Raw genomic sequence first — 27,583 nt, 5'->3', positions numbered from 1 at the left:
ATGGTAGTACGCCATCTGTTTGGAAAGGTGCTATCTTCCTTACTGTTATCATACACGATCTATATCCTTGTCTTATCAGAGGTCCAGACTTTGGAACCCATTTTGCCTCCTATCAAGCATCGCGTTGCTCGTGATGTGAAGTCTGCCAGACGTTTGCGTGAACCTGTGGTCCCATTGCCAAGCCTTCCACTCAGACAGGCCAAGGAGACAAACCATCATGAGAGGCCTCGCCTTCTGAGTGTCGATGACTTCAAGATCAGCAATGAAAAGGTAATGGCTAAGGACAGGGGTGAGCAGGCTTCCTTTTCAATGACTGTTCAGTGCTTAGCACAAAATGTCACTGAAAATCATAATCTTCCCCTCTTGCGGAGCAGATTCTATTTGGAATACATTTGACAACTACAGAGCAATTACTTGAGTATTTTCCCTGGTGCAGAAGTCACTGGTTGAGAGGCGGTGCTAAGGTTAGGCAAAAAGCATTCTTTATGTGCGGAGGCCGATTTAGAGCAGATCTGAATGGCAGGGCAAGTTACACATCAGTGAACATGTGCACAGTGCATGCTTGGAAGCACAGAAGCAAAGATTATAATGTTGAATGCAAGGAAGGCTGCAGAATAAAATAGAAGACCTTGCTTTTCCTTAGTTACCTTTCTTGCTGTATCTCACAGCCATCTCATTCACAGTTTTTCTATTCAATAAGACCAATGTTCCTCCAACTTGTTTTCACATGACTCCTTTTTTGGACTCTGGGTTCTCAGAGAGCAGCTGAGTCATTCAGAAGCAAGGAAGTGAGAAGCAACTGCAATTACTGGCCATGACTGTTAAGAAACAGCAAATTACCTCTCATTGCTGGTTATTGCAGATGGGTTTTGTTCCCCTGCCATAGCCTGTAGGAACTGAACCACCTGCTCACAGTAAGGTGAGCTCTTAATCTGTCTTGGAGCGCTGCTATGACTCTCTTGGTTCAAGCAGGTCTTCTTGACATAGATTGAGAAACAGCATCTTGGGCCAGTAGAAGGTTATGGCAATGGAGTGTTACATATCACTAGCTGTAATTGTCTGCCAAGGTGAGGGAAGGAGGAATTCTTCTGAAACTATTGAGATGTATATGGAGCTGCAGTAAAGAAGATGACACGCTACCACTGTGTTCCTGATGAGGTGTTGTGTGTGGTTTGTGCATCTTTTTTCATGTGCTATGATTTATTTCCATTGCAACTAGATCCGCGTTGTCTTGTGCAAGTCAGCTTACAATAAAATGAGAGAGAGGAAGATTGTGCTTAGGGAGAGGGAGGAAGAGACAGAAAAGCCCTTGCAGCTCCCTGCACTGAACACTGACCCCAGGGATGCAGCCAACAAAAGTAAGTGGTTGCAATAGTTGTGAGCCTTTTTGTTTGCTTGCTTGCTACTTACATAGTGTTGCAAATGTCTATGAAATTGGACTGGAAGGCTGTTAAACTTGCATCTGAGTGGAAGCTTACACAGGACTTATTTCCACTTTTCAAAGAAAAATACAGAGGCATGATGTGTCTTGCTCCCGGCCCATACTGAGTCAGTCACAGTAAATCACTTTCCCCACTTCTCCTATGAAGTCTTTCAGACTGGATAATTCTGTCTTGCAAACTACACTGGGGATTCAGACTCTCTAATTGAGAGTAGCCTCCAGGAAAGGTGAATGGGTGAGTCCAAAAGAAGGCTTTTCAACCAAGGTGCCCCTGGAAGAAACAAAATCAAACTGTATCTAATTAAAACACAAAATATCTTGCTCACATGATAGGACAGATTATCCTGCTCACCCCACTCCTTGCTGAGGAGCTCACACTATAGAGCTGTGCTGGAGCCCTTAGCCAGAGCTTGCGTTTCACCCACATGAGCAAGCAGCATTGCTGACTTAATTGCAGCTGACAGACTCTGATTGTACAGCTGCACGCACTACCTTGAGCACAGCAGCAGCAAACTTAAGTGTCAGCACTCAGCCCAAGGGCATCAGACAAGGTTCTCTGCTCTTTTTCTTGCTATTATTTTGTGAAGTACTAGTGAGGAGTGCTGAGGTGGGAACCTCTAGAATGTAACTTCCCTATCCAGCCTCTGAAACAAGAAAGCAAAAGAAAAGCAGCACTGAGTTTTCCTCATTTCTTACGGAAAGCATCACCACATTGTGTGATCATTGTCTGGGATAACAAAGAGATGTTACCCAGCTCCAGCAAGACTTCTAGCCCTTTCCAAGCCCCCTGTTGAGGGATAGTCCACCCTGTTCAGATGTTTCCTCTTAACAAGATCCTTTTTGGTCTCTGCAGGCTTTGGCCCACCACCTGTCAATGGGACAGCTCCCAGCATGCGCAATACAGGCAAAGAGAGCACTGGTACTGCTTTGAGGAAGCGGTTCAACAGGCCCGCACTGCCCAGCATGCCTGTCATCAACAAGAACAGCAGCGTCCCACGCAACTCCTCAGGTGAGCCTGCTCCCCTGCAGCCCCCACACCAGTACGTAGCACAAGGAGCACAAACTGCCTCACTCCTCAACCACAGGTAAGATCTCAGGTCCAAAGCCTGTTCAGAGGACTGAGAGCAAACCTCCTTTGGATCCATTCCAGCTCAGTGATACTGGAGCAGTTGGTGCTTACAGATCCACTGGGAAGTTGAGCTGCATGAAGTAGGGGTAAAGCCTTAAGCTATAGCTTTTGCCAGTACTGATAGTCCAAAACATAACACTGGTGCTGGGAAGCAGCTGTAACTGCAGGACTGAGCTCCAGTACTGTCTGGCAGGGTGTGCTCACCATGCACATATGTGTACCACCATGGTCAGTTAGCCTGTGCTGCTGTCTGGCTCTGCAGCCAGTTTTTCTACTATCGCAGCAAGGGCTGCCTCTTCATGGAAATTAGAGAAGTGATACATTCATTCTATTGCATCTAGAAGTGCTTAACGACTTGTAGCATCTCTCATCCCACTGCCTGCAATGCAAACTGGGAACAAGCAGTGCCTGTATTTCCGACTGTATTTTGGTCAGCCCACCCAAATACAGTGGCTCTCTGTAGCAGAAGACGTACATGAGAGGTTACTGGTGCTCCCAGGCTGCTCACTCCCTGCAGCAAATATGCAGCAGATAGTGAGCATACTGATTCTCAGCTCTCCTTTGTGGGTGGCCTACCTTGTGTTATGATCCTGAGCACCAAGAGTTAGGAAAAAGGGAACTAAGAATGATATTTTGAATGCTCCTTCCTAGTGATGCTACTCCAGTTTTCAAAACTGATCAGAACTAGCCTTGTGGCGGTAGCAAATTCGACGAATCCAGACGCCGGCATAAGCTCTTTGATCGAACGGGCGGGCCGGGCGAGAGTAAGGAGTCTAATTCAATGTGAATTTACCATCCGTACTCTTTAATGAACTCTTAAACAGCACTGAATATCAATGTCCCCGAGACCACGTTTTTCCAAGCCTTATATACTCTCTACCAAAAGGCCATGCGGCAAGCGCAGGCTACAATTGGTTACACTCACAGTCACTCATCCCCCCCCACTATGGTGATTGGCTGCAGGGCACTGTTCACAGACTGTTCATGCGCAGCGGCAACGCCCCTCCTGCAGCCTGGGTCGAGGGCAGACCGGCTTCTGTTTACTGTCCTTTTGTCTCTGGTGTCTCAGGGAAATCCTTCCGTGCAGCACAGCCGCATCAAGCCCTGGCTTGTTCACAGCACACAGCCAGAGACTCTCCACAATTCCTCCTTTTTTTTTCTTTTTGGACAAGCCAGGATTGATTAGCTGTGTGTTCTAATCCTTTTTTGATATGTGATAAAAAACAACTTATACATAACATATAAATAACAACAACAATCAACGTAAACAGTGCACTTTGCAATAAACCTGAGGTGTTCCATTGCCATTTAAATATCGCAATGGATTGATTAAACAAATTCCAAGAACTTTGGTTTAAAGATACTCAACTTATAACAAACGATGTGCTGGGTGTTGATAAACTTACTCAAGAGGTAGTGGTGTTTAAAGATCTACTTATATAACTATAGTATGCATACATGTCACAGCTAAATCAATGCAAAGGTTACACCTCACTCTGTGACCTCCGAAGGTTCTGCTGCAGGGAGTTGATTTGGTTGAGTTTGTTTCAACTCCGGCTTTACTGCTCGGCTTGGAACCCACAATGGACCTTGATCTGTGGAGAGACACATATACCCTCTACCATTAAAAATAACAGGTACTGGTCCCTTCCACAATCCAGTGGTGGGATCACGATATCTCACCATGAATTCCGGTAAAGTGTTTTTCCTTCCTAGTCTGATCTGATAATGATGAATGATCACAGGAGGCTCCTCATGATCTCCAGTTAGACATAAATAATTCAAGGTAAACAACACCTTTGCTAAACGCTGTTGACAATCTAACTCTTCCTGCTTCTGTTTGCTCAAATACCCTTTAATCATTTGATGTGCTCTCTCGATGATTCCTTGGCCTGTTGGGGAATGAGGTATACCTGTGACGTGTTTCACTGCCCATTTCATTAGAAAAGTTCTAACTTTCTGGCTAACATAGGCAGGGCCATTGTCTGTCTTAATCTTTTCTGGGACACCCATTACAGCAAAACAAGCTGTAAGATGTTTACATACATGTAGTGCTTTTTCTCCTGGTAAAGCAGTAGCCCATATCATTTTTGAAAAAGTATCAATTGTGACATGCACATATTTAAGTCTTCCAAATTCTGGCACATGTGTCACATCCATTTGCCATAATTCTAAGGCTTTTAAACCTCGAGGATTGACACCGATTCCTATACCTAACATCTGGCTTCCACACTGAGGACATGCCTGTACAATACTTCTTGCTTCATTTAAAGTTAAATCGAATTGTCTTTGGAGACCTCTGGCATTCTGATGAAAGCTCTCATGACTTTGTCTCGCTTGTTGGAATTTATCTGTTGGAGGCATGTGCTGTACTGAACTTACTAAACTATCTGCAATTTGATTTCCTTCACCTAGACCAAGATTCCATTGATGACTGCGGATGTGAATCACACAACAGGGTTCTTTTCTTTGATTTAAAATAGCTCTCAATTGTACAAACAATTTTCCTAATCGAGGATTATTCGATTGTCTTAACAGGGCATTTTCCATTCTGGGTATTACACCTGCTACATACAAAGAATCTGTGACAACATTTAAAGCAGATTTCAGCCAATTATTTAAGGCCCATATTACTGCCGTGAGCTCTAAAGTCTGCAATGAATCCTCTTTTGAACCTTCAATTAAATGCCGTTTCCATTGACTATTCTCTTGCCAGACACATGCTGCCTGGTGTCTTCGTTTTCCTGCATCTGTATATACTGTAAGGCCTTCAACAGGTTTTGCTTTTACTTTGCTTCTCTCTAACCACTGATTTGTTCTAAGGAATTGCCATAGTTTACCTTTTGGTTGTCGTGAATGTACCTTGCCTATAAATCCTAATAATGCATTCTGTATAGGCATCGAATGTCTCAGCCACCATTCTAAATCGGCTCCATTTATCGGAATACTGATGTCATCTGGTTCCTGACCGCTAATTTCTAATATTCGAGATCTTCCTTTTCGAATCAATTCTCCAATTGCTTCTGGTCTCGTTTGAATACTGAATTTTGGTTGGACACTGAGAAAAATCCACTCTGATAATCGCAAATCATTTTCTGTTTTCAATCTGACAGTGGCACAAAAGGAAGAATCTGTAGCAACATCTATGGGGAATTCCCCGTTTTTGTTTTGCCACTGGCAGATGATTGCACACGGATGTTCTAGATTGCTAATAAGGAGGGAAATTGGTCGATCAGAAAGTCTTCGGCTAGACCAATTTGTCTGTACTTTTTGTATAATATCAGAAAGACATTTGAGATGCACGGACTCTAAGCTTATTTTCTTAGCTGGATCACCTCCTTTTAGAAGTGACGTAAGAGGTGCTATATCATTGTTAGTAATGCCTACGCAATTTCTAATCCATTGTATGTCCCCTAATAATTTTTGGACATCATTTAATGTCTGTAAATCAGTATGTAATTCAATTTTTTGTGGACGAATCTGTGCATCACAAATGGACCAACCAAGGTATTTCCAAGGTGCAGACTTTTGAACTTTCTCTGGAGCTATGACCAACCCCTTTTCTTTGAGTTTGATTGTAATTTGGACTATGGAATTTTCTGTGAACTCAGCTTGTTGACAGAACAGAATATCATCCATATAATGATAAATAATTGTTTGTTTCCATGATGCACGAATAGGTTGAAGTGCCCATGCAACATACATTTGGCACAGTGTAGGAGAATTTTTCATACCTTGCGGTAGCACTACCCACTCATACCTTTTAGCTGGTTCCGCTTTGTTTACTGAAGGCAGTGTAAATGCAAAACGCTGTGTATCTTGCTCATGTAAAGGAATGGTAAAGAAACAATCCTTTAAATCTATAATTAGAATATGCCAATTTTCTGGTAACATTACAGGTGATGGTAATCCAGGCTGTAAAGCACCCATGGCTTGCATTTGATCATTTACCTTTCGCAAGTCATGTAATAATCGCCACTTTCCACTCTTTTTTGGTATTACAAAAATTGGGGTATTCCATGGACTAGTAGAAGGCTTGATATGGCCTGCAACTAATTGCTCTTCTACTAATTCACGTGCCTTTTGCAGTCGCTCTTCTGTTAATGGCCACTGGTCAACCCAAACTGGGCTATCTGTTAACCAGGTCAATGGAGGGTTGGGCAACTGCTTTCCAGTGACCACTAAGGAAAAGGTGAAGTAGTTAACACAGCACCAAGTTGCCCCAAGACATCACGGCCGATAAGCGCCTCAAGGCTGCTTGGCAATTCCATTACATACACCCTAAGGGTAACACATTGACCTTCAGGGAAACTAATTGAAATGGGATCAACACTTATATTTGGAGTAGTTTGACCCCCTACTCCAGCTACAGTGGAAGAGATTGATTTTTGAAGTTTCCAATTTCGTGGCCATTTGAATTGACTAATGATGGAGACATCAGCTCCAGTATCAAGCATTGCATTTACCTCTACAACAACAGTAGAATCAGATTGAAATAGTTGCACACGTAACATGGGACGCTGAGTCATTGATGAGGTGAAGCAAACTGCAGGACCTGTCGATCCAAATCCTTTATCATGCCTTTGTGTTGAGGATGCTGGAGGAACTCCTGGCAGCATTGGTAGGCAGTTTTCCAGTGCTACTACCTGAGCTATTCTACTCCCAGAAGGAATAAAAATTGGCGGATGCAGAGTGTAGGCCAGGATTTGAACAGTTCCTGTGAAATCTGCATCAATTATACCTGGTATTACTATAAGACCTTTGATACTAGCAGAAGAACGGCCAATCAATAGGCCTCCAATGAGACTATCTTGTCGAAATAAAGGTCCTTTAGCATTCGTTGGTATTCTGTGAATTGCAGTATTGGTCAATGTTATATCTACTGCTGTCTCCACATCAACTCCGAGGCTTCCTGCGGTGCTTGGCTTGTTGAGGTGAAAGAAGCCTGGTTCACGGTTGGTTGCTGATTGGGATACAGGTTCGGAGATGTTCTTTGTGTCTGGTAGCTGCTGAACGTATACCATAGTTGGTGATTGTTTGTTTTGCTTGCTGCAAAATTTTCCAATCATGTGATTCCCATACCGTTGTCTGAGTGTTCATATTTTGAATTACCGGTAGGGCTAATTTTGCTGGAGACCAATCACCTTCTAGGATGGCATCTTTGATGACCTCTGACCATCTGCCACGTCGGGGCTGTGGCTGGTCAGTAGAATCTATAGGTACTTTTGATTGCATTGTTTGTGAAGGGCAAGCTGGTTTTTGAAACTCAATTTGTTCCTTATTTTTCTCTACATTTGACACTCTTGAGTTGTTCAAGCTTGTTGGTAATGACTTGCAGTAACTGCTCTACTGCTTGGGGTGAGCCCAATGATGTAGGAGGAGGCTCACAAAAAACTTCCGCGGGTGCTTGCGGAGGCAAAGTTTGAGGCGGCCCCGGCCCCGGCGACGGCGCCGGCCCGGCCTCCACGCTTTTCTCGGAGTGGGGGGGGGCGTCCGGCTCGGGGCAGGGCAGAGGCGGAGCGGTAGGAGGAGGGCGGCACTCAGGGCCTCCCACATCCGGACAGTCGACTAGTTGCACTTCCGCCTTCTTGGGACATTGCCCCAGAGACTCGGAGGGGGAAACTTCCGGTTCTTTGTTTACGAGCCGCGCAGTTTCTAATCCGCGTTGCAGATCGGATTGTGAAAGTATTGGCTGAGCCGGGACCCCGCGACCACCCCGAACGGCAGGCAGACCCCACAGAGTAGCCCACAGGCCCCTCTTTTCTTTTGGACGACAAGTTTTATCAGTCCAGGTTTGTTCTGGGACAAGCGCCTCCGCGGCTCTTAGGGCGGCACGTTGTTCCGATTTCATAATTTCTAATGATTCTAATACGGTTTTCCACAATTCTCTCACAGATTTAATTTCTTTCTCTTCTTCCCCTCTGATAGTTTTGTCCCACATAGTGTCCCCCACTGATCTCCATTCTGTTGGGGAAAACAAAAGTGGAACTTCCCCAAAGTGTCCCCACTTCTGAGCTAAAAAAATCAATGTGATTAGCTTTTCCTGTGACGATTCAATACCTCTCTTAGAGAGAATAGTCGTCAGCAGTGCCGCGGCTGTTTCAATATCCATTATCTTATCAGCGCGGTCTTAACGTAGGATGCGAGTGGCCAGCTCGACTGGTGCCCGTCTTTTGATACCGGACTAAGCACACTATCCCACACCCCGGCTTGGCTCCGTTTTTATGAACGCTGCTCACCGCAGTAATTTCGATCCGGAGCGATATGCTTTGCTAACGATCCATCCATCTGCTACCATATGTAGATCCGAAGCGTTATGCTCTGCTAACGAACCATCCTCTGCTACCAATTGTGGCGGTAGCAAATTCGACGAATCCAGACGCCGGCATAAGCTCTTTGATCGAACGGGCGGGCCGGGCGAGAGTAAGGAGTCTAATTCAATGTGAATTTACCATCCGTACTCTTTAATGAACTCTTAAACAACACTGAATATCAATGTCCCCGAGACCACGTTTTTCCAAGCCTTATATACTCTCTACCAAAAGGCCATGCGGCAAGCGCAGGCTACAATTGGTTACACTCACAGTCACTCATCCCCCCCCACTATGGTGATTGGCTGCAGGGCACTGTTCACAGACTGTTCATGGGCAGCGGCAACGCCCCTCCTGCAGCCTGGGTCGAGGGCAGACCGGCTTCTGTTTACTGTCCTTTTGTCTCTGGTGTCTCAGGGAAATCCTTCCGTGCAGCACAGCCGCATCAAGCCCTGGCTTGTTCACAGCACACAGCCAGAGACTCTCCACATAGCCTGACATGGCTCTCCGTTCACCTCGAATATAGTTGTGTATATGCACATACTTGTGCATATGTACATATGTCACTGATGTCAGTGATAGTAGTATTGGTAACATCCAAATTAGTACCCATCTGAATATTTTTGATTTTACAGTTCCTCCATACTTCATAGAACACGTAAGGTAGCATAAAAACACTACAGAGTCCATAGTAGTGCCTAGATTCTATGTAATATTTATACTCAGTACTTTTAGACAGCTCAGATGTTTACGTCTACACTTTAGGAAATGAGCTTTTGCAGGCAATGCATGAAGTTTTTGACCTACAATGCTTTTGATGATAAATAGGTTTCATAACAAATGCATTTGTCATCTGAATGTTCTTATACCTGGTATATTTATCATCAAGAAACTGTATTTGCCAACAATTTGCATCTATATTTACATATTTTTATTCTCAGTTCACATTTGGAAGGCTTTTTTTTTGTCACAACTATCAAGACTAGGAATTGCCTTTTTCCACAAGAGAAAGCTTAGGCATTGCATAGTTTGCAAACAAATACATTTGATGACAAATAAATTTCACCTCAGCATCTTCAAAATACAGCCAATGGGTACCTCTGAAATAGTAAATATTCCTCATGCTCGGAAAATAGTGAAATCCATAAACTACTACTTTCCCAATGGTATGCTAAAATGTATGTGCACTTAGCTGCCTGCTGTCCAGAATAGTTGAGATAAATGGGAACAGAGGTGCTGTCAGGCTCAGCAGGTCATGTATCACTATTCCCTGGCACTTGCTCCTTGTGGATTTGACCAAGCCCAGCAGGACTTGGTTGTTCAGGCTTGGTGCTCGCTGGGGACAGCTGGAGATGTTTCCTCAGAAAGTTACAGGGTCCCTCTGTCCTCACTGCCTCAGGTCACAGCAGGTGATACAGGGAGGTATGTGCACATCTCAGGAGCTTACTCCTGGGGTAGCAAGTCCTGCTGAGCAGCACTGGCTCCTGGTGAGTGTAAGCCCTGCAGCACTATCAATCTGCAAGCTGGCTGTGGTACCCATCCAGATGTGGGAGCTGGCTCAGTGTGTGCAATTTTCAGGTTCACACAAGGAGCTGATGCCCAACTGGGGATGAATGTGAGATGGTTGGGTGCTGGAAAAATGAACCAGACAGCAGGGAAGCCACTGAATCAATGCCAGTTTGCGCGCATATGTAATCTTGGCTGGGGACTGGGTTGCCATCTGCTCGGTGGCAGGGTGCCTCACCCTGGGGTACGCAATGCTGATGTCTGACACTCTCCTTACAGTGAACTCACTGTCGCCCATTGCTCTGGACTCCTCCAAGGGGAGAGATGAGCCAGAGTGCGGGGACGCCCGGGAAGCCAAACCCTACCCTAATGCACAGCAGGTGCTGCTCAATGCTCTCACATGGCTCAGCAGCGATGACTGGTAAGAAAGCCCCCTGTTCAGTCTTTCTCCCTCTCAGTGTAAAGGTAAGTTAGAACCTTTTTTCTAGTGCCTCTGAGCCCAGACATCCCAGATGTCCCAAGGGAACTACTGAAACCACTCCAAAGTAATCACAATATAAAGATGTGAGAGCAGCCTTTTATTTGCCTTGGTCCATAGCAGTCTTAGAGCCACAGCAGGTCCCTGCTGTTTCCTAGGTTGGTTTTTTGCTCCACGTAGCTGCAAATGAAACCTTCAGGGAAGAGAGAAAGTTGACAACAAGATGATTTGCTGGCTGAAGCCAGAAGCAGGATGGAAGTGGTCTTGAGTTTACAGATTTGGGTGCCTCAGGTCACTGGCCCGGGTGGGACTGAGTAAGGATTTATCTCTGGTCCTCCCGCAGCTAAGTTCCAGAAGCACCTATGGGGAGTTCCTATTTCTGAGAAATGGACTGAGATGTGGTACGGAGTTTCTCAGCCTGTCATTTCCCCTGAAAGCCTTGTGGCAGAAGACAAGTAAAAAGAAAAAAAAAAATCCTTCAGGAATCTTGCACTTTTAGAATGAAACTTTTTCTTCTTCACTGCTTAATATGGGCCAAAGATGTTTTTGTTGATAATCACAGTGTGTCCTGAAATTGAACACAGACAGGAGGAGACTCAGCAAATTTCAGGTGATATTGGTTTTCCCTTTGATTTCTGAGTCAGCATATGTGCACTAAGGCTCCATTCACACTGGGATAACCATGAAAAGTCTTCCATGATGTACCTCCTTGTGCAATATCACTTTGTTTTGCCCCTCTCTCCTTTCTCTTTCCCACTCCTGTTTGATGCCCTGTGAGGTGCAGGGAGCTGCTGCAGGGTCTGGGTTACACTCAGGGACCCCAGTGGGGGTGGATGCCCAGCCCTGCCCTGCCGCCCTGGTGAACCAGTGACTGTAACATGTCTTCATGTAGCTCAGGTCCTTCACTAAGAAAATGCTGAAAGAGGTGGGTTTTTACTACTTTTAAATAACATGTTGCTGTTGTAGGTGTTATTTTAAGTAGGGATTTTCTGGAAAATCCAGCTTTTTGTCTATTCTTGCCCAGGTATGGAGTATTTTATGACATGCTGTCTTTTTTGGGGGAGGGGAGGGCGAGGCTGTGGGGAACAAGACTAAATTGTAGAGTGCAAACTCAAGCTATGGAGTGGCAGTGAAGGCTCTCCCTCCTGCATTGCCCTATGGGGATGGCGAAGAGGGAAAACGCCCCAGTAACAGCCAGACGGGACTGTTTCTCAGACACAGGGTACAGGGAGGATGCAAGAAACAGAAACATGGCACAGTCTTCCAGCTTCTAGGAAGCAGTGACATAGAGACTTTGTGTGCCAGTGATTTCAGGAAGGGTGTCTTGTTTAACAGCTGCAAATTAACCCAGCCATTCTGAAACCATCTATTTGCCTTTTGCATTTATGTGTGCTTTTGAACACGACCGCATCCTGTAGCAACGAGTCCACAATTTAATTAAGTGCTGTATAAGAAGCACCTCCCTGTGCTTGTTTGAGCTGACACCCTGGTAATTTTAGAGGGTGCTGCCAAGTTCTTGGGTGGTGAGAAAAGTCGATCTTTTTGGTAATTGCCTTTCAGGGAGGAGAAAGTGAAGGGACTCACCAGCATCAGACGCCTGGCTGTCTCCCACTCAGAAGTCCTTCTTTCTAAACTTCATGATGTTTCCTTGGTAGTTATCAAAGAGGTAAGAATGTTATGTTCGATTGTGTCCTATGCACCTCGTACATGAGAGCATAGAGTTGATACGTGCTTCTTCATTTACGTGGGTGTCTGCCTTCATCACTATTTTATTCACTGTTTTTCTAAGGGCTATGTCACCTATCTATATGATCTGTCTGCACAATATAGCTGTATTTACAGGCATGCAGGGCTTCTGTGTCTCTTCTCTTTGAGGTAGGTGTCATTCTCATGCAATATACAAATACAGAAACTGCAGGTGATTTGCCACAGCCCAAGTCTCTGCCAAGCTGTAATTAAACACTGCAGCTTTTGCCTCCCAGCTTCCTCCCACTTCTTCCTCCTCCTCAGCAACCTGGGTGAGTGACTGCAGGTATTTATTTTCCTGTGTTTCCTGATGATGTTTTTTCCTCCTTCCTTTCTGCTTGCTTTTTGGCAATTTGCCCTTTCCACTAAACTGCTGACTCTGTGTGCCTGTGGAATTTTGCACAGCAGCAACTGGGTGCTTAGACCAGCCTGGCTGTGGGGTGAGCAAGGCAGTCACACACAGCTTCACTGTCTCATCTCTCAGTGAACACAGAGGTCTCACCCTAAGCTAATTAATAACATCTGTGGCTGTATTTCCAACTTGGCACTTAGCAGCCAGTTCAGGCCACAGACTTGTACTCTTACTGCATGATTGCCAAATATATTAAATTTTCCTTTGCTTGCAGAAGACAGTAGGACAGCTTATTTCCATGAAAGCAACTCCTCCTCTCCAATATTTAATGACATTGGAAGCTTGAATGTTCCTTGTGTTGTTGGACTCTTTAAACCCTTCTGTTTAGATATGCAGGACTCAGATTCTACCCCTGTGAGATCTGGCTTAGGGCAAGAAGCCCTTTCAGCTTAGCTCATCTGATTTTTATATCACTTTTATATTTCTGAGGAAATTTCCTCCTCTCTCTTCTACGATCATGCACAGAGACATCTTTCAGCTTTTGTTTCACTCCAGTCCCAGATTTTGCTTTCACAAGCACTTCTAGCACTTATATGGTTTTCTTTTATTAAGAGGCACAACTAATTCTGGCAGAAAGAAATACTGGTCTGTCCTTCAAAGTATTTTTCAAATGAAGCACGTGACTCTCAGTTATTTCTTCCTTACCCTTATGGGAGAGACTTTTGGAAGCAAGGGTCACCCAAGAACAGCCCTGAATGCTGCAAAACCCCATGGGTTGCAGCTGTAATTATATGTGACCTCCAAAATGCTTGAGTACCTTGAGTTCAACAGCTGGGGTTCTCCTGACCAGGCAGAGCAGTAGATGGACTTCAAGTCCATGCTGCATATTAGCCTGATTGTACACTTGAGCCTGCATTTTCAGTTTCCTCGTTGAGTGCTCAAACTGCCAGTGCTGCGATTTTGGACAGGAAGAAAGTACTACTTTTCCTCTGTCTTGTCTTTATGAATTGTACCTTTATAGTTTAAAAACAGCCATTGCCTTTATTTTTTTTTAAGGTCTAAAATCAAAGCAGTGCACATTATGGGTTGAGTAGCACACTTAGTTCTAGATTAAACAATATTTTTAGGCCTTCAGTCTCATTAAAATTGTATAAGTGGGCCTGAGAGAGAAGAAGTTGGCGTCAGAGTAAGTGTGTTCCTGTACTTGTGGTCCTCTGCTCTTACTGTGCTCTTATATTCCATCTGGACACAGTGAGAAGTCATGTTGTTTCATGGGACTTTCACCTGGAGAATTGATTTTCTCTACAGGGTGGTTCTTACATTTCCCCTCATGACTTCCCCAGGTGAACAATCTCCGCTCAAAGGTGTGTTGCTGTGCAATCAACACTCTTGGAGATCTCTTCAGGACCATGAAGAAGGACATGGACCACAAGGTGGATGAGATTGCTCGGGTCTTGCTGCAGAAGATGGGGGACTCCAACGACTTCATTCAGACAGCAGCCAATGAATCCCTGGGGCTCATGGCGGGGAGTGTGACTCCTGCACGAGCAATGACTGCTCTCATGGCTAGTGGAGTCCAGTACGTCATTCTTTTCTTAGTGCTATCCTTCACCTTGAATTGTGTCGGTAGAGGGAAGGGATGGGAGGCAGAAGGGAATTGATGGGAGGGAAGGGTCCTGTCTCCTGCATCTTCTGTGAACTCGGTGATTAGATTCTCTGATCATAAACCTCTCTCCCTTCCTCTTGCATCTACTTCTGCCCTCCTGCAGCCTATTTGTTCCCACAATATGTCAATGCTGGTGAGATGTGGTGAATGATGGGGAAGCAAAAGTTCCTGCAATGCGTGGTGGTATAGTCTTGTGGCTTTGCAGGAAGAGGGACAATAGCTATTCTAGCAGTGAGTGCCTTTTGATATTTCACAACGCTAACCACAGAGGCACTGAGAAAAGCCATGCATCATCATTATGCCATTAACTTGAGAAATAAGGAGGCTAATTGCTAACACATGGAGCACACTGGGGAGAACGTGCTGGGTGCGGCTCAGCAGGCACAGCTCCTACTAAGTGGGCTCTGTCTGACCGTCATGTCCTTAGATCTCTACTTTCTATTCAAATTGATGTTGCAAGTCAGCCTTGAGATAGTGAGCAGCTTTATAGGTGCCTTCACAGGCTGACTCCCATAGGATAACTGAAGCAAATGCTGCCTTAAATCATAGAATCACAGAGTACCAGATTGGAAGGGACCACCTGGACCATCTGGTCCAACCTTACTTGGCAGAAGTGCAGTCTAGACAATGTGGCTCAGCACCCTGTCCAGCTGAAACTCACTTCCCTGGGGAGATTATTCCAATGACTGATTGTTCTCATTGTGAAAAATTTCCCTCTGCAGATTTGGAGATAAACAGGTGGAATAAGCCCCAGGACTGCTACAGTTCTGTTTGTGTAGTGGAGCCCTCTGATGAGTCAGTAAAAATTGTCTTTCATTTCCCTCTTTCCTAGACTAAATTTCAGGAAAGAAATTAAGTATCAAATAGTCCAGGGAGGTAGAATTCCTTCCTCTTACTTGCAGGTAGCCTCTCTGTACAATGCCAATTTTGTGTTTATCTGAGGACAAATCACCTACAGGTGGCTAAAATGGCAGTGAGAACTTGTGTGTCCTTTCCCTAGCAATGACAGGGACCATGCTGTGACCGAGGCCTGTGCTTCTGGCCCTCTTTTTCCCCCTACCCCAGTCTTTGTTGCCTTGTTTGCAGACACCGCAATGTCCTGGTGCGCAAGACTGCAGCCGAACACCTACTGACTGCGATGGAGCGAACTGGAGCCAATAAACTCCTCTCGGGCATAGTTACCAGTACTGAGGTGCTGGTGCACACGCTGGTGAATCTTGCTCTGGACTGTCATCAGGACACAAGGTGATGATCTTCATTTCACCTCCTAAAATTTGAAAACTGTTTGATGCCTGGCTATAAATTATAAAACCACAAAAGAGTGGAAGGTAAAATTTAAAAAGTTACTTCACAGTGTGGATAACGTCTGGGGAGATGACTGTACTGAGTAAGATGAGGTTGTCCAGCAAGAGAGGCCATTGACAAATTCCTGTGACTTGAATGATTCTTTATTCAGATCAGCTGAGCTCAGATTAGGCAGTCAAATAATTCTGTTTCACCTTACGTGTGCAATGTAAAGCTGAAGCATTGGCCACTGTTCGTCACTGAATGGTCCCAAACATCTATTTCTGGGAAGGTTAAGACTGTCCTAGAAAAAATCCAGCTGTTTTCAAGTGATATATTCAATCATTCTAAATCCCTTCTGCAGATTTAATTGCCTATTGTAGTCACAAATTTTTCTTCCCAATCATTGTATAATGTTGTTGGCTGTGGCTGAATGACGTCCAAATTTCCTCTTCACAGTAGCTGAAGTTTCATAGTAGCAAAACCAAAACAACTAACCAAAAACCAAACCAAACCATTAGTCTGATTATTAATTATATTCCCATTAATAGATGTGAAGAACACATGATCAATTAGCTGCCCATGTGCATACATGTCGTATAGAATAATAAATAGTAAGCATGAGGTCATCTGTCCTAGATTCTCTGTCAGTTAAGGGGAAGTAAATTATTGTGCAATGGCAGCAAGACACTGCAAATAAGCCATGACATCCAAGCAGGAGGTGGTCTTCACTTGTCCCATGGGATCTTCCGCTTCCACAGAAGCATACCCTCAGTTTCAGAGTGAAATTGTATTTTCCTGTTACCCTATGTTCTCCTCTTGTGTTCAGCTGGTAGCATTGTGCAGTTGCAGTAAGAGGAGGTAAATCTCTTTGCTGAAGAGGTAATACCTCCTCATGCAGGTATTACACATGATGAGTTTAAAATATCAGTTTATTAACGCTTTTCCTTCCTTTATTCACAAGGCCAGGGAGAAAAGACAGTAGTAGTCTGTATTAATTTCTCTTTTTCCTATGTTAGATATTATGGACGGAAGATGCTGAATTTATTGATGAGTCATCCAAAATTTGATAGTTATTTGAAAAAGTCTGCCCCCTCACGGGACTTGGAAGCTGTTATGGCAATGATTAAGCGGAAGGTAAGTGCTTGGCAGGAGAAATGTCTTCTTTATGCTAGTACTGAGATTGCTAATATGAGATTAAACATATATAATCTTTCTTTACCTCATTCTTCTTCTGCTGAATCATTTTGCTCCTGGGAATGAGCTGTTGATCCTTAGCCTGTTTATCTTCAGACAGTGAATGAACTAGTATAGTTAGAAAGAAAGTGGGTGTATTTTGAATATCAGCCACAAACAGGAAAGGAAAGTAGGAGAAAATGGTTCTACCATCAAGCATTAAAAAAACCCAATGCTACTCCCCACACCCCCCAATAAAGCAAGGAAGGGAGAATAGTGCTTCTGAAGGTAATAGAGTCTTTGCAACAGATGAAGTATTAGTGCCAAAAAAATTTCCAAATATACAAAAGATGCACAAGGCAATCATAATTAGTACGCATATTGTGTGTATTCTGGGAACACTGCCCTGCTGTTATGCTCTCTGAAGCCGGAGGAAGCTTCATGAATTCAGCATCCCATGGAAAATCATCCCTATTTTTTTTCATTCCTTTTCATTTACATTCTAGACAGGCATGTGCCTTTGTCGGGGATAGGGAGAATGAGCGTAAACCAAATTAACTCCCAACACAATGGGCCACCCTCCAGAAAGTCCAAATGTTTCCCACCAGTTTGTTTCCTTAACAGTTTGCATTATTCTTGTGCACAAGACTAATGAATTCTGGATTTTGTATTGCTGCCCATTATGGTAGCACCTATAACCTACCTTATGTTATTGAAAACAAATAGTAGACATCACTGGATCTCTGGCCCATCTCCCTCTCTAAGTTAGGAAATGTTTTCCTAAGCCTTTCTTGGTAGCAGTGATCCTTCCTGGTTATAATTTGTGTTTTAAACAAATAATTTCCTCTTTTATCTTCTATAGATTCATGTTTTTTTATATATTTGTGTAGGGGACAGAAGACCATGAATGTGAACCTCCTTCTGCCAAGGAGTCTGAGGAATCTCCTTCTGACAAGGAGTCTAAGGAACCTCCTTCTGCCAAGGAGTCTAAGGAACCTCCTTCTGCCAAGGAATCTAAGGAACCTCCTTCTGCCAAGGAGTCTAAGGAACCTCCTTCTGCCAAGGAGTCTAAGGAACCTCCTTCTGCCAAGGAGTCTAAGAAACCTCCTTCTGCCAAGGAGTCTAAGAAAAATGGCTTGATGATGCCCCAGGACAACTTGCCTTCTAATGAAGGGTACTGAGCACTTCTGTTATATCTGACAAAGCACATGACAAGCTTTGCATGTCTCTTCCTCAAAAAAATCTTTCTGGTGGAGACAAGGGGTACCAGAGATTGTTTCCTTGCCCCACAAATATTTCGTGATCAAAAATGTCTACTTCTACATTAGGCTGAACACAAGTTCTCTGGAGGGTTTTCCACAAAAATTGAGAGAGAGGAAGAGACACCCACCAGTTTTAGTTCAGAAAATCCAGTGCGGTGGCGAGGACAGTGTTGTGGAGGCTGCGAGAGGGCCATTTCTCTGCTGTTTGGTTTGGGACAAGTAATTTCAATCAGGGTATTATTATCTCAGTGGAGTCTTTTTGAGATGGGTGATTTGATGAGAAGTCCCATTCTAGAACCAAGATGCCATTCCCAAAAATAGCACTTCCTATGCATTTTGTTTGGCCTGTCTGAGTCATTGCTTTCTGACTCAAAAACAGTACTGGTAGTTCTGGTCAAGAGACATATCAATGTGGACTCTGTAGCTATTCATGTCATTGAGACCCATTATTGGTTGGTTGATGGACAGCATATTTTTTTCCCTTGTGCCTCAGTCAGCATTCAAGATAGGAGTTTGGTCCTTGCTGTCTCCCCATGCTGGTGAGAGAGCTACCTGTACCTGCCCTTCTCTGATAACAGAGTGGATTTATTTAGCTCTGTTGTGCTCAGCAGTGGCAGGAAGATCACCGCACACCTCAGTAGTGGGGTTAGGAGCTTCTCGTGCTCATGGCAGAGAGAGGCTGATCCAAGAGAATTGTTCCCATTGGGTTTGTCAAGCTGTGGATCCAGCTGCTAAGGAAGCAATAATGTGAGCGCAGTAGCGGGATGGCTGGCTTCAGTTTTTGCCTCTGTTACTGATCCTCTGGATCCCTTCAGTTATGCCCCTTGATCTGTCTGGGTAGGATTCATCTGTTCAGATGCATCTGAGCTATTTATCCAGATTCCCATACCTGTTGTAGAGGCACTTCTCCAGGACAATTAATTTCCTTATAATACAGACACCTGCCATAAGATGAGGCATTTAGACTTTGTAGTGCCTACTTTTCCACACATAGGGAAGCTGGATGAGTACCTGGGAAGACACCTGAAGATAAATGAGATGCATCCCATCCTTGGTGCCTTGGTTTTCCTCAGTAAGCACTAGTGATAATGTTAAGTCCAGATTGTCTCCTGTAATGATTGTCATGAGATCAAAGCTGCTTTTCAGATAAAGATCTAGCTGAAATCACATCATTAGGAAGTCTTCTCAAGTTGCATTCCTCACAATTAACCAAAGGGAGATATTATCACCAAAAGGTCTAACTTTGTTTTTATTTTCCATTTTAAGGTCTGTCTCTTATGTACCCATGCCACCCTCTCAGACAGCCCGTCAGACAGTCCGTCAGACAGCCCGCCAGACAGCCTGCCAGACAGCCCGCCAGACAGCCTGCCAGACAGTCCGCCAGACAGTCCGTCAGACAGTCCGTCAGACAGTCCGTCAGACAGCCCGTCAGACAGCCCGTCGCCCATCACAGGAAGAGACTGAACAGCGCCAGGAGCTTTGCAAGCTCCTGACAGCTAAGGACTTTCAGACAAGAATGGAGGGAGTGCTGCTCCTCCTTGACCACTGCAAAAACAAACCCCAGCTCATCTCCACTAACATTTCCCAGGTAGGTAGGGCATCTCCATCGCTCCTTTCCTGTTAGGTCCCTTCCCAAGCCTGTACCAGTAAAGTTAAAACAGTGCGTCTTATGTTACCTACTAGCTGTCTGGGACAGGCTGGTCTCTTCTCACCCCAAATAATTTCATTCAACTCCAGGCATCAGGGCAAGCAATTTCAGTCCAACTGTATTTCTCTGGTAGGTGTCTCTTGGTGCTGTTCATGAGACAGAATTTCCTGTTGCTGTAGCTTTTGCTGTATCTTACTACCAGTTAGGTTAAAACAAAGGAAATACAGCCACTGAAAGGCTGGAAATTATTCCCTAGAAGAGAAATCAGTTGGGGTGGAGGAGAAGTATCAGGATGCATTGATTAAAAAAACCAAAAATTAAAGGATACTCCTGTAAACTTTCTCTTCTATTGCAGACACAACTCTGCCTATTTACTTCTATCCTCATCCCTTTCCTGATTGGGACCATTCTCACCCTTCCTGTGGGCCCTTTTTTCCCTTTGGAAAGAGGAAGACAATGGCTAGAGACAGATCTCTTCCTTTTCCTCCCAGCAGCTGTTTTTTTTCCCCTTTTCCAGCAAATGGTGCCTGATAATGTGGCTGTCTAGGGACTGAACCTGCTCTAATGAGAACTACACAACACATTAAAGTTCAGAAGTCTACCTGTTAGCTAGACAAATGGTCTGGGTACTGAAGAGTTCATCAGAGCCCTGCACTCCTCCAGATGCAGGTTCTGAGACAGATAAAAACAAAACTTGGATCACATCCAGCCACAGTTTTGGCAAAATCAATACTGCCCTCAGTACTTGAGGCAACTTTATGGAAAAATGGGTATCATAAATACCTGTTTTCATACCTCTGCACCAAAGATATTGCATTATTAAAATGGGATTAATTTAATGATTTGTAGCGATGATTTATGTAAATAATAATGTAAATAATATAGAGAGAAACACCATATGAACTATCCTGTCTGCACTCAAACCTCTTAATAAAATATGAAGATCTTTCCAACCACCATTAGGTGCAACCACTACAGTGAGTAGCCCATAAGAAAACAGTGAAATTGTGCTAGTAAGTGCTGACCTAACAGAAAACATTATATTTTACATTTCTGGGTGCTTGTTTCTACATCTCTCCTTGAAACAAGAACATTTTAATCCAGATTTCCTGTCCTTTGTTTTCTTAACAGATTTTTGACGCTTTTGTCCTGAGACTTCAGGATTGCAACAAGAAAGTGAACCAGCAGGCGCTGGAGGCACTGGCTTTGATGACACCCATACTTGGAGATGCCTTATACCCAGTCCTGACCTCTCTGATAGCAGCAGTCACTGAGAACCTGAACTCAAAGCACTTGGGGATTTATGCTGCAGCTGTGAAGGTGCTGGAAGCATGCATTGATCACCTAGGTAAGGCTGACCTCTGACACTGACTCTCCCCAGCTGCGGCTCCTCCATCTCAGAGCCAAGTGAGTGCTAAGTCTGTGGATGGCTGTTGTTGTCTGTGGGAACATCCAGCTGCTGCAAGATGTGTATGAAGTCCTGCCTGCATTCTTTTTATTCCAATCGGTTGTATCATGTTGGGATGTGTAGCTGAATGGACACTGCTTATCACCTGGGTCATAGATCTGATTATTACAGAGAGGACATTCTAGGGATTATTTTAAGTTTCCACTATAAGAGCATGAGGGAAGTGACTAGCATCTGTCATGACTGTTTTTCCTGGGAAACTGCATGCATTTTGTTTTTATTGAATTGGATTTCTAATATGTGCACTCTGTTAAGTTTACAACCACTAAAACAAGATGAAAGGAATGTGCTTTTTCCTTGAAACACATAGGGGGAAGTGTGGTGGAGGCTCTTTGCTCTTGCTGGGCTTCTTTCCCACTTCTTTAGAATAAACAAGTATAAATCAAGATAAATCAAGCTGTAAATGATGGCTTATTCCAAACGTTGTTCTGCATGGGGCAAGATTGCTATAGCCAAGGTCTGCTGTAAATTCTCTTGCCACACAGACTTATGTCAGCTGTGAAAATGCAGCACTGGGTGAATATGCCTGAAAAATTCAGTGTTGAAGAGGCAGGTGTTAAAGTGAAATTAACAACTTCTCCACATCAGCTGCTTTGCAAACTCAGTGAATCTGCTGACCTGCTGCCTTTCTGTATTCCAAGTATTGGGTTGTTCCTAATCATGAAGCAGGAGAGGAGGGTGAGACCTTTACTGCTCTTGGCCCTTACTGATTTTTTTGTGGTGCGTGGGAGAAGGTGTGGGAAAAGTTGCAGAATCCTGCTAAGAGAGGATGTGGCAAATAGATCCCTTCAGGGTTTTGTATGAAGCTTTCCGTCATTCCCCTCTCACCAATTCTAAGAGGTCACTGTAAATTTTCCATGCTGGCAGATGCTAGAACAGGAGCAAGGTGCATCTGTCTCTTATCACAGTGGCTTTACTCAGAGACAGGTTCTCAAGCAAACAAGGTGGGATATATATTTTTTGTTCTGCTCATTTTTGTGGACATTTGTAAAAGTTCAAACAGGTAACTGAATCACAGATATTTCAAAATTCAAGACCCTAGGGCTTTACTGGGGGAAGGAAGGCTCTACTGGAAAAATGCATGAGCAAAACCATACCATATGCTATAAAGTGACAAAACCACCCCAGAACGCTAAAGGATTGTTCAATGCTCCTAGCAAAGAGTAAGAGAGCACAACCTCTTGCCCCATTGCTCCTATGAGTTTAATAGCTAAGAGCCCAGCTATTGCACCGAGGCTCTGTGTTGACATGCCTCATATTCTGAGCTTTAGGTGAGACTTCCTCATCTGCCACCTTTAATGATCCATGCAAAAATGCAAGCTGGTTAGAAAATTGTTTGATCACTTGATGTGAAACAAAAAAACCCCAAATGACATACAAACAAATAAAGAACATAAAACACCCCCCCCCATCTGTTAGACCAAAATTCTACCTAAAACCAAACTAATTTGCTTCCCAATAGTGCCTGAATAGTTTGTTTACCTTAACCCTGGCATTGGTTTGGATGTCCCCAGCTGAAGACCACACACATTCATTAGCTGTGACCTGGGACCATAATCCCACTCAAGGGAGCCACCTTGTAGGTGGAGGTGAATCAGCAAATCAAGCTCAACTGCAATGGGACCAAGACATCTTGCTGTCTCCTCTGACATCTGTCCTGCCCTGTTCTCTGTCATGAAAGAAATGCCCTTCAGATGGCCACTGCCTGACACCAGGGCATGGAGTCAGACCAGCAGCCCCAGATGGTTCCCAGAGGAACCATCACTCTGAGAGAGGGGAGGGGGAATTTCCCTGTAGTTGTCAACATAGCAAAGAGGGGAACGCAGTGAAAATGAGAGTGCGGAGAAGCAGATTCCTCTGCTCAATACAGCAACTGCGGGGCTGCCTGTCCTGTGGCCAGCAGGTTTAGCTGATACGTAGTACAGGGAATTAAAGCTGGGTTAGTAAGAACCAGACTGCCTGTTGCCTTGTTTTCTCTAGTAGCTATTAAAAGCTCCTCTGTCTTTAGGTCTCTCAAGGCAGCAAAAGTAACTGCTGGGTGAATTTGTTATTTACTTGAGCTTTAATGTTTCAAAATGTACCGAGCATTTGAAACTCTCAAAGTGAAAGTTGAATACTGCTAACATACTTATCTTCCTACAAAAACAAGAAAACAAGCAGCTCCCCCTCACCCATCCCAAACCCAAGTGTTCCCCTGAAAATCTATGTAGATACCAATATTAATGACAAATTAACATTTTGTGCTTCCACAAGACCTCCAGATCTTTTTTCAAAGCAGCAGCTGTAAGGTAACTCCCTGGGGAGGAAGAGCAAATGTGAAACAGCATCTGACAATACTGCAAGAGGGTGGGACAAAAAGTGAAGTGTCTGTTTGAAAAGATGAATGAGAAGAGTGTAATTACCAAAGCAGAAGCTTAATTAGCGTAGCAGAACGGATTCATTACTGCACACTCACAAGGAGATTGTTAGGGACTACCTTTTTTATATCTCAGGCAAAACGGAGCACTTAATAGCACAGTACTACTTAAAACCCCTTTGGGATTTGACTCTGTAGTGGTTCACAAAGAAGCAGGTTGCTTACTCTACCTATTGGTGCCACTCCCGGTGACACTGCGAGGTATCGTAGTGCATCCCACAAACATTCTACCTCCAAGAAAAGCTTTGCTTGGCTTATCAAAGCAGTGAGACTGGAGGCTTGCAGACCAATTCAGGCAGCAGTTTATTAATTAAAACAAGACCTCAAATCCAAAACAGGCAGCACAGGAGATGTTAAAATATATATGGCAGTCAAGTATTGGGAAATCAGGTTGTTTTTCAGTCTCTCTACCGAGATCTGATTTCAGAGATAGTATAAGAGCACCTGAGAGTGGATGGTGTTGGCAATGAGCAGCAATTATCTCTTGTAAGAGTAACTTGGAGTGTTGTCCATAGATCCCAACAGGTAGTTTAAAGATTTAACACCAGCTTATCCTTAAAGTGTGAATGGATGCGTGGACTCTTGAGCCTTCTCATCCTTTTCCTTAGACAAGGGAGGAGGTCACTTCTGCAAAGCTCCAGGATGCAAAACATTTTCATTGCTTACAGGTGATTTAAATTTTGAGGGCCCTGATGTGGAAGCTTTAACACAGCTCATTGTACAGCAGTTAACTCTGGATTTACAAATGTGAAATGAGAACTTTTCTTTTTGAATTTAAAATCCTCCCAAGTAAGCTGAAGGAAAGAAGTAAAGGACTCAGAAACTGGCATAAATTTCCTTCATTTTACAAAATGCAGTTACCTCTGCCTTTTCCCCTCCTTCCCTTTTTAACTATTTTTTTTTTCTTATAACCTCGGAAGAGTGAGCAGAAATACATGTTTCTCTTTCAGATAACACATTGCTGCTGCAAATCTTTGCCCACCGAGCGCGTTACCTCAGCGGCAAAGCTCTGCTGGATGTCATTGAACGTCTCACAGGTATTGCCTTCTTCAACTAATCTCCACTTCTTGAAGTCTTCAGAGGGAATATTTAGAGGGAATACCTCAGAATAGACAGTGCAGTCGCTTATCAAACACCAGAAGGTCCTGAGCTTGTTCCTCCTGCAAAATACTTGTACTTGGTGTATTTGGCAGGGGTTTGCCTGGCCTCTGCAGAGGCTTGCAGTGTGTGAGAGAAGAACAGCGCTTGGGCTCCAGCGCTGAGCTCTCACTGAGGCATCTCAGGACCCGCCTCCAGGAAAGAGAAGGCCTAAAAATACCCTGGCTGACTTCTCTCTTTGAAGTACAGTACAGTAAAGGTCATGGAGGTCTCTAAGAGGTCCCTGTTCTACAGCGAACCAACATCCTTTAGAAAAAAAATTGTGGCAACTGGTATTTCTGAGGATCGGTTTGTTTTGTCATCATAGGATTCTTGTTGTCCTGTTGGAAACTTTTGAGGCGGAGTCCTGCAGAGCCTGGGGGGTCACAGTGTAGGTGAAAACTCAACACACATATTACAGGCAAGGACTTTGTGCAAGGCAGGATTTAGGGGCAGAAGGAGGCAGTTCAGCCCAACCCACTGAGGCTCCCTGCCTGTATTGCAGATATCATATGGACTCATTTCAGGATGTACAAACAGTCTACTGTATCAGCAGTGTGCAACACACTGGAAGTACAGCTGATAATTGATTTATAATAGTAGCTTGCTCTGTCCAGCAATAGCCAATGAATGGAAAAAATTATAATCTCAATATATACTAGAGAAGAGTATTTATAGCCTTGCTTTAATTAGGACTAAATCCACTTCTAGTTATGCCAGCATCTTTTAATCCAAGGTTTAATACACTTTGCTTCTTCATTATGAATCTCAAAAGGGCATGTTTAGCCATAACAAATATAAAAGGGCCTTTAAAGATAATTTGGATAAAGTAAATCTCTGTAAACATAAAATTTACTTTTACAGTTATTTTAATCTCTTTTTCAAATACAGCATTTGAACATAAATTGGAACTACTTTAGAAAGCGCAGATGTTCTCTCTGGGATTCAGTGGGAACAGACAGCTCTTTTTGTTCTGAAGCTCCATAGTGACCACTGTGTTTAATAGCATTTAAACATAAATTAACTCCTATTTTAAAATAGGTACCCTTTTCCTGCTTACTAGAGTTGGTTTTAGGTACTGTCAGGAGCCGTTTAAATGTTGATGACTGATGCTAGATTAACAGCATAGAGGAAATGAAGGTCCTTCCACTACAAAATAATAAATAGTTACTGCATAACGTTTCTACTGAACAGAAGATAACAAAGCTCTCTTCAGACCATTTCAGATTTTGATCTCTCAGCAAAATCTGCCATGCAAGGAGCTTATTGATAGTAAATTTTTGTTTGTATTTAATAGAGCTCAGTTCAGAAAATGAGCTGAGAACAGACGTCAGAGAGAATGTGCAGAATGCGTTAAATATCAGGCGCCTGTGTAAGATTTTTCTCTGTTCCCCTATTTTAGGGAATGTTGTGAGGGCAATTGCCATTAAACTCGTGAGATGCTCAAATGCCATGGCAATGGGGTTTGGGTAATTATCTAAGACATTCTGAAGTTTGAAACAGCTGTTCATTAGAAGCCACTAAGTATGAGGGGAAAAAACCTCAGTTTGGACCCTTCTGTCACAGACCTCAGTTAGTCACTGATGTTTGTAAGAAAACTGTCAAGCAACACACATCTTTTCTGGGCTGAAGTTTTGAAGTGTGGTGTCATACTGCTGTTTGCTGTGTGCCACTAAGCAAAAGGAACAGCCACATGGGACTTCTGTCATTCTTTGTCAAAGGTCACAAAAAAAGTAATCATCCTTTTGTTAGAAATCTTTCAATTACCTCTCTGAGCTGCATTTCAAAATCTTCAGCAGCTGGTTTAGACAACTTCTTAACAGAAATAAACAGCGATTTGCCATTTTTGGCATTTGTAATGCAGAAGCAGATAGTGAAATTATTTACAAAATGTGTATTATTCACTTTGATAAGTCTATCATGGATACAAAGCCTCTGATTTGGAGAAATTAAGGTCCTCAGAGGTTGGTTATGCTGTTCAGTGGATGATCAGCCACTGTTGCCTGTTTCTGGACCATTGGGCCCTTTGTGCTTGTTGATATTAGCCAGAAAAGCCTTCCAAGAACCAAAACTTGTAGGTACTTGTAGGTACAAGGAACGTACTTGTTTACATTACGGCTGTTAATCTGTTTGTCTCTCTCACCTGGCAGTGCTTGTGGCCACTGTTTATCCCCGGAAACCTCAATTCGTCCACCGCTATGTCCTGCCTGCGCTCTGGTTCCTTTTGGGAAACAAGGCCCTGCCTGTCCGAAGCGGCAGTGTCAGGGCTGTGCTCACCAAGCTTGCAAAGAGCCTTGACGAAGTGATGGGCCCCAGCCTGAAGAAGTATGCCACCAACCAGCCTCAGTATGTGACAAGAAACCTCTGGGATCTTTTGAACCTGAATGTGAAGGCTTGATGTGCTCCAGGAAACAGAAGGAGGGGTGTGGAGTGGGACAGCTGGAGGCAAAGGTGGATGTGGTGGTGGCATTCGTTTTATTCCGTGTGTTTGAAGAAGAGGATTTACCTGATAGAGTTTATAGTTACACATTTACTTAATATATTTTGATGTTGGTTTAAAAAA

At 43.8% G+C, this 27,583-nt stretch overlaps 1 protein-coding gene across 1 annotated transcript; it reads left to right on the top strand.

The window, feature by feature from the left end:
• LOC136099668 (TOG array regulator of axonemal microtubules protein 2-like) lies at window positions 1-27,583 on the top strand. The gene is made up of 15 exons (XM_071807268.1): window positions 1-270; window positions 1,220-1,358; window positions 2,295-2,450; window positions 10,667-10,808; window positions 12,426-12,531; window positions 14,307-14,542; window positions 15,716-15,874; window positions 16,933-17,050; window positions 17,980-18,022; window positions 18,203-18,263; window positions 19,618-19,658; window positions 19,752-19,939; window positions 21,131-21,347; window positions 24,834-24,920; window positions 27,171-27,583. Exons 1-15 carry the CDS (start codon window positions 1-3, stop codon window positions 27,416-27,418), a joined length of 2,211 nt encoding a protein of 736 aa, XP_071663369.1. The 3' UTR covers window positions 27,419-27,583.

Source organism: Patagioenas fasciata, chromosome 3 (genome assembly GCF_037038585.1).
Source record: "Patagioenas fasciata isolate bPatFas1 chromosome 3, bPatFas1.hap1, whole genome shotgun sequence".
NCBI lineage: Eukaryota > Metazoa > Chordata > Aves > Columbiformes > Columbidae > Patagioenas > Patagioenas fasciata.
The sequence above is the reverse complement of the archived record's forward strand: the minus strand, read 5'-3'. Positions and strand labels throughout refer to the sequence as shown.